Raw genomic sequence first — 14,160 nt, forward strand, 5'->3', positions numbered from 1 at the left:
ACTGAAACATTGAATATCAAGCAAGTAAAAAAGTTTAATATTGATCGGATAATAAATTATTTTGAATTGGTCAATTAAGTTGAAATTGTTACGATAGAAGTTAAAAAAAAAAATTCTATATTTGAAGACTGCCAAATCAAATTAGATTGCAATGGTTGACTATGCTATTTTTGTGTGAAATTTTAAATTAATTATGTATCGAATTTTTCTTCACTATTATCTATAAATACAATTCTTATTAGGGAAGTGGAGACACATATCAAACTTATTTAAATTTTAAAAGTGTAATGGAAAATATCCCTAGAAACTCTAGAGCAAACAAGCGTTCAATGGGCCGTCAGAGAATTCTCATGGACCAAAGTCGGAAGAGGGAAGAAGATCGACAAGTCACTTTCTCCAAACGCCATAGTGGTTTGTACAAAAAGATCAGCGAATTGAGCCTTGTTTGTGCTATCGATTTTATTATCATAATCTTATCTCCATCGGGGAAGCTCCAGTCATTTGCTTCTCCGAACATGGAGTTGATTGTAATGAAACTACTCAATAACAAGAAACTCGAGAGCAATATGGAAACCAATTTTCTTATGGAGGCGTCCGTTAGAGAAAATCTGGCTAATCTAACTAGCCAACTTGTTGAGGTAAAGAATCTATTGGATAAGGAGAAAGAAAGAGAAAGACAAATAGATAAAATGGTTAAAGTACGTAAAACAAAATCGATTATTGATACACCTATTTCGGATCTCAATGAGGGTGATGCTAAAATGTTAGAGGATTACGCTACGAATAAATGTCCGGTCAATAATAATCTAAAATCGAAGGCCAATAACAATGCTCAGGAAGGCGGTATCAATGACTCTAATCAGGCTTAGGTTGAGAGAAATGTGAACAGGTCTGAACTTAACATCAATGAACACACTGATAATGATAGGATGGGCAACAAAAGTAAGAACAGATAAGGGTAAGAAAGAAGATGTGAAAAAGAATGAAGTGGGTAAGGGTACAAGCTGGCCCTGCTAACGCTGATCATATCGGTCATGTTCAGGGCACCAGTCATAAGGATTCTGTTTTCTCAAGAATAGGTCTTGTTCAAAATGTCGATCCTTGTCAAGATATCGGTCCTGATAAAACTGGACATAGACACACCAGTCCTAGAGCTTCTCATAATGCTACCGTACCTAGCCATATTGACCATGTTAAGCTTGGTCCTGGACTTGCTAATCTGGATACTACTCAAGCTACCAGCCTTGCTACTACCGGTCCTAATAAAAAATCTTCTAGTTCTAAAGTTTCTGGAATTCAAAGATTTATGGGACGGGAAATACTTGGCCCATATGAAACAAGCAAAATTAGGTCTGATGACACTCCAATAGGTCGTGAGTCCACTCTTCACAATTTCTAGGAATGCAAGCAGGAACCAAAAAAACAATGTCATCAGAATTCGAAATGACCTGATCCATGGCTCAGAGCCACCTTTTGAGATAATGAACAAAAAAATCCTGGACAAAAAAATATTGAAAAACCAACAAGCAATAAAGAAGCTCTTGAGAATGAACTAGGAAATCTTGGGTTTTGTGAAATTAAAAGATCAAGTGCAGAAGAAGACAATTTGGTCTTGAATAAGGCAGTGAGCATTGGTTCTGAAGTAGGGCGAATTAAAATCGATAACAGACATGAATCCAGTTGTGAAGAGGTTCAAAGTCAGAAAAGACCTACTAAAGAAGAACAAGCTGAAAAGAAAAGACAAAGTAGAAAGATCCTGGATCCAGAAGCCATCGACTCTATAACGGGAGAAGATGAGATCTATGTGAGACAACCCCCACTCAATGTTAATAATATAACATGTAATCTAGCTGTAGCCATTGAGGATAGAGAGACAAGTGATGCTTACGATTTCTCTGATGAAGAGGTTCAGGACAGTCTAGAAAGTTAGGAACCCAACACTTATATCCATTCATGAATATAGTGATATGGAACATAAGGGGACTTAATGACCCTCTAAAATACAAAGAAATCAAGAGGATCATTGATATCCAGAAGATCACTATTAAGGGTATTCTTGAGAGAAAAGTCAAAAGACGGAACGTTGGGAAGGTTAACAAGTTGTGTATTGATAGAAACTGGGAAATCATTCACAACTCAATTGACAAAACGGGCAGAATCTGGGTTACTGGGATAACAAAGTTGCTGAGGTTAGGGCTCTCTTTTTGAATGATCAAGCAATCCTGGTGGAGGTCAAAGACAAAATCACAAGAATCATGTTTAATCTTTTTACTGTTTATGCTAGCAATTCAAGCACTAACAGAAGACTCCTCTAGAATTGTCTTAGAAACTGGATCGATAGTGATAAATCTTGGGCTGTCCTTGGTGATTACAACGTAACTAGAAACAAATCTGATCGTAGCCTAGAATCTGAAATAACTCGGGATATGATTGACTTTAATGACTGTATCTGAGATATGGGTTGTATCGAGCCTACCAATTTTGGGAATTTCTTCACTTGGTCTTTTACGAGATGGAATGAGCAAATTAGAAGAAGTAGAATTGATAGATGTCTGGTAAATGAGAACTGGATTAATTAGTTTCCGAGAAGTCAACTTCATGTTCTGAATCCGGGTATATCTGATCACTGCCCGATTAAATTGTTCTGGGAAAAGGAAGAAAGGTTCAAAAGGCCCTTTAAAATTTTCAATTTCTGGATGGAAAATGACAAATTCAAGGGTATTCTCAAAAGTGTATGGTCTATAGATGTCAGGGGATCCAACATGTACAGAGTTTCTGATAAGCTTAAACTCCCGAAGAATTATCTCCAAAGCTTTGACAAGAAGAAGTTCAGCAATATCTCCAATAGAGTTTTGGTTGCTAGAGAAGAACTGGAAAAAGTTCAGAAAATGTTATTAAGGGATTAAAATTATGAACAACTCAATGAAACAGAAAGAGATGCACTTGAAAATTTCAGGAAACCGAGTCTTCTTGAAGAGAATTTTATTAAACAAAAATCAAGACAGAGCTGGCTCTTGTTGGGTGACAAAAATACAGCTTTCTTCTATAGAAAATGTAAGGCTAGAAACATGAGAAACAATGTATACAGACTGAAGAATGATGATGGAGAATATGTTTAGGATCAAAAGGGTGTACAAGAATTGGCTATCGATTTCTATAAGAATCTTATGGGTACAAGAAAGCAACATCAAAGTCACATGAATACCTTGTATTAGATTATTGATAGGAAAATTTCTACAGAAGATAGTCGCGAGTTAATAAGGGTGGTCATGAGGGTTGAGGTTAAAAAAGGTCTGTTTAGTATTGATATGAATAAAAGCCCGAGTTCTGTTGGGTTTAATGCATAGTTCTTTAAAGACAATTGGTCGGTTGTGGGTAAAGACGTTACTGATGGGGTTCTGGATTTTTTCAAAAACAAGAAGATGTTAAAGCAATGGAATACAACGATCCTAACCCTGATCCCCAAAACTGCGGTACCCGAGAAAGTACAAGATTTCAGACCAATTTCCTGTTGCAATGTGATTTATAAAATAATTTCAAAAATCATTTCTAAACGATTTAAAAATGTCATAGGAAAAATTATAAATCTTAACCAATCTGTATTCATCCCCGGTAGGACAATCTCTCATAATATTCTTCTCATGTAGAGCCTTTTAAAAGGCTACGAAAATAAGAAAATATCCCTGAGAGTGGATTTCAAAATAGATATCAAGAAAGTTTTCGAGTCGGTTAGATGGGAAACCATTCGAGACTTTCTAGTTGTATCTGCTTTTCCTATAATTTTTATTGATTGGATTATGAAGTGCGTTTCATCATCCTGCTTGGTTGTTAGCGTCAATGGAGTACACAGAGGCTATTTCAAGGGTGAAAACGGGGTAAGGCAAGGGGACCCCCACTCTTCTTACCTTTTCGTAGCTATCATGGCGATCTTTGAGAGCATTTTAACGATGTTCCGAAAGAATCGTCCATACATCTTTCATCCATTCTGTGAGGTAGAGGAGGTAACCCATTTATGTTTTGTTGACAATTTGTTCATTCTAACGCACGCAGACATTGATTACATTCAAACTATTAGGGCTGCACTAATATTATTTTCTAAGGTTACAAGTTTAACTATTAATGATAGAAAAAGTGTGGCATTTTATGGAGGCGTGAATGAAGAAACGAAGCAGGACATCTTAAACATCATGGGCATCAAGGAAGGAAGTTTTCCCGTAAGGTACTTAGGAATTTCGTTAACCGCGAAGCAGATCGAGATCTCACACTACAAGACGCATATTGAAAAGGTAAAAAACACGAAATATGGTTGGGCAGCGAAAAAACTTTCTTATGCAGGGAGGATCGAACTTATCAAAACTGTGGTCATGGGCATAGTTGGCTACTGGGTGTAGCAAATGGTCATTCCAAAGAAGGTAATGAAGGAGCGCAATACATTGATGAGGAACTTTATTTGGGGCAGTAGCGGAAGAGGAGGAAAAAAAATCAAATGGACCGCTCTCTGCAAACCGAAGCACGAGGGAGGCATCGGCTTGAAGAACTATATCAAGTGGAACAAGGCTCTCACCTTCAAGCATATGTGGGCTTTAGAGCGTAATCAGGAGTCACTATGGATCAAATGAGTGCATACAAGGTTTATGAAATACGAAACCAACATCTGTACCTACAAAATTCATTAAGGTTTGAGCTGGTCTCTAAAAAAGATTCTTAAATTAAGAAGAGATATTACAGATCTTTATGACATCCGGGTAGGGACAGGAAAGGCACTCTATTCTGGCACGACCCCTGGTTCGAAAACCAACCTATCATCCACAAGGAGGAGTTTCAAAATACCCGCATCAGAAGTGACTGCACAGAAGCGAAAATCAGAGACATTAAAGACGGGAATTGGGACTCACTCATGAGAAGAAATTTAAAAGGACAGATGATACTTGATCATATAAGTAACATACAACTACACGACAAACCGAATATTTATGAATGGAAAGCTGAGGACAATGAGAAGCTGGTATCGAAGAAAATATGGGAGGTAACCCGGGAAAAAGCACAGAAAGTAGAATGTGCTCCTCTTGTATGGTCAACAAAGATTATCCCTAGACATAAGTTCATCATATGGCTCGTCTTCTGGGAAAGACTCAGCACTTGTAATCGTATAAGCAAGTATATGAGCATCTCGGACACGAGTTGTCTTCTATGTAGAGGAAATGAAGAAACCATATATCACTTATTCGGGAGCTGCTGTATTACTTCAGAGCTTTGGGACAAATTCTATAAAAGCCTGGAGCTGATCAGTTTCTCGAGCGAATGGAATGAAATCAAAGATGCAACACTACTCAAAGCCAATGGAAATAGATTTGCAACAAGCGTGTTCAAGTGTGGCTTTGTAGCAGTGGTGTATAACATTTGGCAAGAACGGAATGTAAGGGTATATAGTAGAACCCATAGGAGCGTTGAAGAGTTATGAAAAGATATTGTATCGGATTGCAGCGCCCTCACGGGAACGTGAATAAGAATTTCAAGCACGGAGCAGAACTGGAATATCTGTAGGAACTAGAATTTACTGTTTTTTAAACTCACTAGAATTGAAAGTATTGTAATTAGATAATTCATTTACATTTTTAGCTTTGTAGCTTTTATTCAGAATGTTACGACTTCAAAATCATTCAAGGCCTGTCTAGAATGATCTCTTAAACTCGTGATTTTTTTTTCTATTTTTGGGAATTTTTAATAAAATAACGCGAAGTCATATTTTTCAACAAAAATGTTAGAGGATTAGCTTATAAAGGTTGGGAGTGATTTGCATCCAAGGATAAACCAAAATGAAATTATCACTAAAATGAAATATAAATTGTCTAAATTGAAAAGTAAAATAATCTCGAAAGAGGTCGGCAAATCCTCATTAATAGTGTATTGTCATATCTGCCTACATACATGATGTTGTTATTCATTATTCCCATGAGTGTGGCTGTGAAATTGGAGAGAATAATGTGTAAGTTTCAATGAGGATCTTCTAACTCATGGTTTTATCATATAGTTAGTTAGGATAAGGTTAAATATTTTAAAGATCAAGAAGGTCTAGATATTTGAGATCTTATTTATTTTAATAAGACTCTTTTATCAAAATGGTGTAGTAGATTTACAATGAAACTGAATAATTTACGGGCATCGATAATAAGATGTAAGTATGGTAATGATTTGTCTATTTGGTTCATCAAAATGTCTAATTATTCATTAGGGTATAGAATTTGGAGGAGAATTTATTATATATAGAAAAGTTTTCGTGAGTAGTGTAGATTCATTATGGGGATGGTTTTCGATTAGATTTTAGTACGATATTTGGTGTAGTGTCAAAAGTCTAACTACGATGTATTTTGAGTTTTCTTCCATTGCTATATGTAGAAATGTCACAGTTAAGGACATGTTGGATCATTGGTCTAGTGGTTTCGCTAGCCGAATTAAATATATAAGGAAATTAAACATTATGGAGACTTCGTCGCATAATAGAATTTTACTTTTGGTAGAACACAAAAAAGTGTCGTTGTTTGAACAAGACTCTATGCATTGAAAAAATATGGATAGTTTATATGTGGGACATTGCTACAAATTTGTACGCGTTTAAAAACGTAAGCTCCGAAAAACGATTTTTTCGACGGGAAATTGTTTAAAAATCAGTTTGTGACTAAACAATCGTCACCTAAATTTTCTTACAAAATTAAGAAAAATAAATAAATTAGGATCCATTGAGCAAAGATAGGTTGTAATTATATAATAGTATCTAAAAGCATATCTTGGGGACGTTCTAAAGCGCTCATGGTATCATTATGAATATACAAACCAAAGTTGTGAAAGCCTAGCAATATACATGCCCAGTTGAGATGTGATATGATTGCATCACGATGTCTAAGGACATGATCTAATAGATCATTGTATCGAGTAGTTGGATCATAGTATCTTACCATAAACATGGTTGCATGCGCAACATCGCCAACTATGAGAAATCCACCAATCCACATGTGATGTGTGAACAATGACAGTTGTGTACTATAGTCAGTAGCTAGATATGGGCAAGGGGGCATGTAATACATATGGTGAGCTACAACAATGGTTAAAGAACCTAACATAGCTAGGTTAAGAGATAATTGAGCATGCCATGACGTTGTTAGGATATCATATAGGCCTTTATGATTCTAGCCTGTAAATGGGCCTTTATGAGCTTCTAAAATATCTCTTAAGCCATGACCAATACCCCAGTTGGTCCTATACATGTGACCCGCGATCAGGAAAAGGATTGCAATAGCTAAATGATGGTGTGCAATATCGATTAACCATAGACCACCAGTTACTGGATCAAATCCTCCGCGAAAAGTAAAAAAATATGCATATTTTATCCAATTCAAGGTGAAAAATGGAGTTGCTCCCTCAGAAAAACTGGGATAAAGTTGAGCCAAAAGATCCCAATTCCAAATAAATTCATGAGGAAGCTGTATCTCTTGAGGATCTACTCCAGCGTTTAGAAATTGGTTAATCGGTAAAGATACATGGCATGTAGAAAAATAACGCATTTGGAAAAGAGATTTTTAGGGTTCGATACATAGTTACACGGGCTTTGACGCTATGTCTAAAATACTTTTTAAATATAATAATAATTTTAAGTATAATAATATATATTATTATTTACAAATAAATAAACTGAGAAATAATGGGAATTAAAATTATTATATTCATAAATTAATTTTATGATTCTAAATAAATAAACCCATGAAATTTATAGTTTTATATTGAGAACACACAAATTAAATCAAATATTTAAAAAATAAATCCAAAATTTATTTTTACTAAAATTATTATGTTTATTTTTTTTATTTTTATAAAATGGTCCAAAGTCATTTAAATGAAAATAAGAAAAATAATATAAAATAGAAACAAATAGTGAGTTGTGGGTTGATCAGCGAACTTCATTTTCAACCTCCCCGTTGCCGTAAATCATGTGGTTTTTTTGTGATATCTTTGGGCTTGTCAAAATAAACTCTGGGCCTTAAAGTGTCTTTCCTTAGACATACTCGGAGTATATTTGGTTGAATCGATACACTTTTATTCATGCCTTTAGCAAATCTGACAAAAGTCTAGGCGAACAATAAGTGGTGATTTCAATATCTCAACCATTATAAGTGTCTTTTTCACAATCTCTTTTCCTATGACCAGGGTATATCTTATAGAATCAACATACTTTTTTTCTTGTGTTTAGCAATTCGGACAAGAGTCTAAGTTGAACAATAAGTGGTTATTTGAATATCTTAACCAAAATAGTCTTGTTTAATACAAGTTCTTGTATTTTCCTATTTTTTAAAGGCATTGAGTTCTCACGAATAACCTCCATTAGACATGAATTGCCTCTATGGACAACAATGTTTCCGAATTTGGGCATTTTGACTTTTCCATGATCTTTTCCAACAAGGTTTTATAATCTCCGTAAGACTTTCGAGCGAGTTCAATCGGATAGTACTCTATTTGTATTTCAAGACTTACTTTGGTTTCTTTTGAGAGAGTTAAGGAAACAGTTGACATTTTTTTATCCTTACTTATTTTATAAATTCTCGTTTCACTCTTCGTGTTCTTTTCTTTATTCATCATTTATTAGAGGGATCAAAATGTCAGCACTTGTCTCAATGTAATCAGAATCAATTGATTGAAAATATTTGATCGTTTTCAATGTCCCTAGTTTTTTTTTGGGAAAAATGTCCCTAGTTTTAGTGTTAGGCTCTAACGTTTCACCTAGTTAAGGTTATCTTTTTACTTAAGCTAAAACTTCATCATTTTTAATCATCATTTTTATTTTAGTAAAAATACCCCAAGTGTTGAAATAGGGGTTTTGTGTTTTTTGTTTTATTATAATTGGAATCGAACCCATGATAAGTTGCTTACGTCTTCTCATAAAAGAGAAATCAGGCCCAAAGTAATTCTAGTTACAAATACATGAAATTGAAATTATCCTTGTTGTGATGCCCATAGTGTTGACATGTGAGGTTTTATTTTTGGACATCGAACCCATGACAAGTTGCCTATGTATTCTCATAAAAGGAGAGATCAGGTCCAGCGTAGTTCCACTTACAATAAAAATGATTTTTTTTTTGTTTTATTGGGGACTGAACATCGTGAGAGGCTGCCTACGTACTCTCATAATAGGAGAAAATCAGGTTCGACATAGTTCATTCTACAATATAAGTCATATTATCTCTATTGTGAAATGTCTTCCTCTTTTGGCCTTATGTTTCTTACTTCTGATGTTTTTGACTTCCCTTTAATTAGGGCATCAAGAAGCCCTGTGTTGCGCTAGTTCGTCCCTTTGACTAGTTGAATGTACAGATGCTTTTGAGATGAGTAGTGGTGATGTAGTACATGCTCTAGTAGGTGAATAGGTTTTTGTCTTCAAAGCTTGTTCAGTTTTGGTACCTGTATTCCATCCTTGAGGCATGCCTTGTACTGTCGGTTCTTTCTTTTTTATTATTCAACAATGACTTTCTTCCCCTCTCGGATCTACTGTAAACTTAGTATCTCAAGAGTGACTTACCAAGCTTCCTCGTCATATGAGGTGTACCATGATTCTACCAGAACCTCATCTTTGGGTTCACGTGTCGTATGAGTGGCTCGTGTAGTCCAGTAACAAGGAAATTTTCTCATTGAGATTGTCCACTTGGATCCCCTATATAACGTCGGTGGAAGTTTACTTTTCAACCATTGGTATGAGCGGAACATTGGATGATGCAAACTACAATGTCAGCTCTCCGTCAAACATCATACGAATAAAACGACTAGTACTATGATCTTGTGTTCGGCCTGTTGTGAATATATTAAGTAGTGGAACCATTGAAAAGAATGAGTCCAAAAACAATTAGTAGGGACAAGTGGTGTCACCCTTATGCACGTATGTGTCCTAACCTTATAGGCGTCCAATTTCCGATTAATTTTAAAATATGTTGTGCTTCGATGTAAGATAAACATTAATAACTCAAAAGGGAAAAAAATAATTTAAGAAACTATGTTATAAATTTAGTTTAGGTCCTTCATTATTCGTTTGCTCATTTTTTTCTAGCTCTGGCCTACTATGTGTTGTTTTCTTCGTAATGTTCGTTAGATTGTTAGCCTTTTTGAGTGAGTTTATTAACCTCGTTGATAACACTTTAATCTCCTAGTCTATGTGGCTTCGATATTATATTTGTGTAATAAAGACTCAAAGACAACAACTCGTTATGTTAGGCACTTTAATCTTCCCTTTTATTTTCAAACGTATTTTAGAATGTACTTTAGGACGCCTATCTCATCTATATTCATACATGAATTTAATATACATAAATATATATATATATGGTTTTGTTGCTTTGGCACGACAAGCCAACGACTTGGTAGAAATGACTTTTTAGATTTTCGTTTTTAAGTTATGAGTGGCTTAAGAGAAGAGTATGTCCGCAAACAAGGAAAGTCCTTAGACTGTCAATGCAAGTGGGACTCTTCAATTTGGACATTTCTCATCACCGCTGTTTCAAAATCCCTCAATTTTAAGAGTATAGGTTATTTGAAAAAAAATGGTTAATCCAAGGTTTTTCCTAGGATATACTCACCGAACAAATTCACACAAAAGCATTCTAAGCAAGTAAAGATTGTCATTCCACATTTACGAATCTTAGCACCTAAAAATATAGGTGTATAGGTGACGTTGCACAACGCACACCGTACGCTATCTGAACATAAATAAGTTTATGCACATCCAAGAAGACAAAAATCTAGGTCTTTAATACCATGTAAGTGTAAAATATATTTTTCTAAAAATGGATGGCTAAAATATTATTTTCATGTTAAGCATAAAAAATTTTCAGTAGAAAACTGTACGCATTTATTTATTTGTCAATTTCTATCCAATCTAAAATACTAAGTAAATAGAATAATCATTTTGAGTATAATAATTATTATTATTCATAAATAAATAAATAAAGTGTGAGAAAATAAAGGGAATTAAAATTTATTATATTCATAAACTAATTTTACTATTCTAAATAAATCAACCCACGATTTTAGAGTGGTATATTCAGGATACAAAAATTAAATCAAATATTCTAAAATTAAATCCAAAATTTAATTTATTAAAAAAAATTTATTTTTATAAAATGATTCAAATACATTGAAATAAAATAAAATAAAATAAAATAATAAAGAAACTGCGAGTTGTTGTCTTTTTTTGGTGATATTATTGGGATTCGTCCTTTTTCTAATTTCAAATTTTAACTGAATAAATTTAATTGAAAAAAAAATAATTATGCTAGTAGAGATTCTCAATTAATAATTTAAATTTATAAAAATTAAATAGGAAATAAAATATATAACCTCACACACATAAAATGGAAAAAAATTAGATAAAAGCTCAAAAATTAAAAATTAAAAAATGTGAATATGATATTAACCTTCGCCTTTTTTTTCTTTTTTTATCGTCTTATTTATATATATATATATATATATATAATGATGCTTAATTTTTAAAGTGTCCGGATTGCCGGGTCGAGCTGTGGTTAATTTGGATATTTATGTGAGATTAAATGGATACTTGGGTCGGATTGTAGGTTGACCCGCCCATAAACTTAAAACGGTTAAAATAAATTTAAAAATGTTATTTGTAGGTTTCGAACTTGCAACCTAACAAAACAAGTACAACCCTTTAACCAACTAGGCTAACAACACTTTATATTTAAAATTCAACACCAAATTTGGTAAACGCGGGATATTTTAACAATAAAAGTTCAAATTTTTAACTAACTAATTTATATATATATAATGATGCTTAATTTTTAAAGTGTCCGGATTGCCGGGTTGAAAGATGTGGTTAATTTGGATATTTATGTGAGATTATATGGTTACTTGGGTCGGATTGTGGGTTGACCCGCCCATAAACTTAAAACGGATAAAAATAAATTTAAAAATGTTATTTGTAGGTTTCGAACTTAGAACCCAACAAAAACAAGTACAACCCATTAACCAAATTATTGGAACTTCTTTCATCGATTCAAAAAGAAAGATTCAACGAACTAGGCTAACAACACTTTATATTTAAGATTCAACACCAAATTTGATGAACGCGAGATATTTTAACATAAAAGTTCAAATTTTTAACTAACTAATTTATATATATATAATGATGCTTAATTTTTAAAGTGTCCGGATTGCCGAGTTGAAAGATGTGGTTAATTTGGATATTTATGTGAGATTAAATGGTTACTTGTGTCGGATTGTGGGTTGACCCGCCCATAAACTTAAAACGGATAAAAATAAATTTAAAAATGTTATTTGTAGGTTTCGAACTTAGAACCCAATAAAACAAGTACAACCCATTAACCAACTAGGCTAACAATACTTTATATTTAAGATTCAACACCAAATTTGATGAGCGCGAGACATTTTAACAATAAAAGTTCAAATTTTTAACTAACTAATCTATATATATATATATATAATGATGCTTAATTTTTAAAGTGTCCGGATTGCCGGGTCGAGAGCTGTGGTTAATTTGGATATTTATGTGAGAGTGAATGGATACTTGGGTCGGATTGTGGGTTGACCCGCCCATAAACTTAAAACGGTTAAAATTAAATTTAAAAATATTATTTGTAGGTTTCGAACTTGCAACCTAACAAAATAAATACAACCCTTTAACCAACTAGGCTAACAACACTTTATATTTAAGATTCAACACCAAATTTGATGAACGCGAGACATTTTAAAAATAAAAGTTCAAATTTTTAACTAACTAATCTATATATATATAATGATACTTAATTTTTAAAGTGTCCGGATTGCGGATCGAGAGTTGTGGTTAATTTGGATATTTATGTGAGAGTGAATGGATACTTGGGTTGGATTGTGGGTTGACCCGCCCATAAATTTAAAACGGTTAAAATTAAATTTAAAAATATTATTTGTAGGTTTCGAACTTGCAACCTAACAAAATAAGTACAACCATTTAACCAACTAGGCTAACAACACTTTATATTTAAGATTCAACACCAAATTTGATGAATGCGAGACATTTTAACGATAAAAGTTCAAATTTTTAACTAACTAATCTATATATATATATATAATGATGCTTAATTTTTAAAGTGTCCGGATTGCCGGGTCGAGAGTTGTAGTTAATTTGGATATTTATGTGAGATTAAATGGATACTTGGGTCGGATTGTGGGTTGACCCGCCCATAAACTTAAAACGGTTAAAAATAAATTTAAAAATGTTATTTGTAGGTTTCGAACTTGCAACCTAACAAAAAAAGTACTACCCTTTAACCAACTAGGCTAACAAAACTTTATATTTAAGATTCAACACCAAATTTGATGAACGCGAGATATTTTAACAATAAAAGTTCAAATTTTTAACTAACTAATTTATATATATATATAATGATGTTTAATTTTTAAAGTGTCCGGATTGCCGGGTCGAGAGCTGTGGTTAATTTGGATATTTATGTGAGATTAAATGGATACTTGGGTCGGATTGTGGTTTGACCCGCCCATAAACTTAAAACGGTTAAAAATAAATTTAAAAATGTATTTTAGAATGTACTTTAGGACGCCTATCTCATCTATTTTCATACATGAATTTAATATATATATATATATATATATATATATATATATATGGTTTTGTTGCTTTGGCACGACAAGCCAACGACTTGGTAGAAATGACTTTTTAGATTTTCGTTTTTAAGTTATGAGTGGCTTAAGAGAAGAGTATGTCCGCAAACAAGGAAAGTCCTTAGACTGTCAATGCAAGTGGGACGCTTCAATTTGGACATTTCTCATTACCGCTGTTTCAAAATCCCTCAATTTTAAGAGTACAGATTATTTGAAAAAAAAATGGTTAATCCAAGGTTTTTCCTAGGATATACTCACCGAACAAATTCACACAAAAGCATTCTAAGCAGGTAAAGATTGTCATTCCACATTTACGAATCTTACCACCTAAAAATATAGATGTATAGGTGACGTTGCACAACGCACACCGTATACTATCTGAACATAAATAAGTTTATGCACATCCAAGAAGACAAAAATCTGGGTCTTTAATACCATGTAAGTGTAAAATATATTTTCTAAAAATAGATGGCTAAAATATTATTTTCATGT

At 33.4% G+C, this 14,160-nt stretch overlaps 1 protein-coding gene and 1 pseudogene across 1 annotated transcript; one reads left to right on the forward strand and one right to left on the reverse strand.

The window, feature by feature from the left end:
- The first annotated feature begins 287 nt into the window (after window positions 1-287).
- LOC124913317 (agamous-like MADS-box protein AGL62) lies at window positions 288-1,017 on the forward strand. Its single transcript, XM_047453911.1, has 2 exons — window positions 288-750; window positions 929-1,017. The coding sequence occupies exons 1-2, from the start codon at window positions 288-290 to the stop codon at window positions 1,015-1,017; spliced, it is 552 nt and encodes a 183-aa protein (XP_047309867.1).
- Window positions 1,018-6,731: 5,714 nt separating this feature from the next.
- LOC124913319 lies at window positions 6,732-7,559 on the reverse strand (annotated as a pseudogene).
- Window positions 7,560-14,160: the final 6,601 nt, after the last annotated feature.

Source organism: Impatiens glandulifera, chromosome 8 (genome assembly GCF_907164915.1).
Source record: "Impatiens glandulifera chromosome 8, dImpGla2.1, whole genome shotgun sequence".
Classification (NCBI taxonomy): Eukaryota; Viridiplantae; Streptophyta; class Magnoliopsida; order Ericales; family Balsaminaceae; genus Impatiens; species Impatiens glandulifera.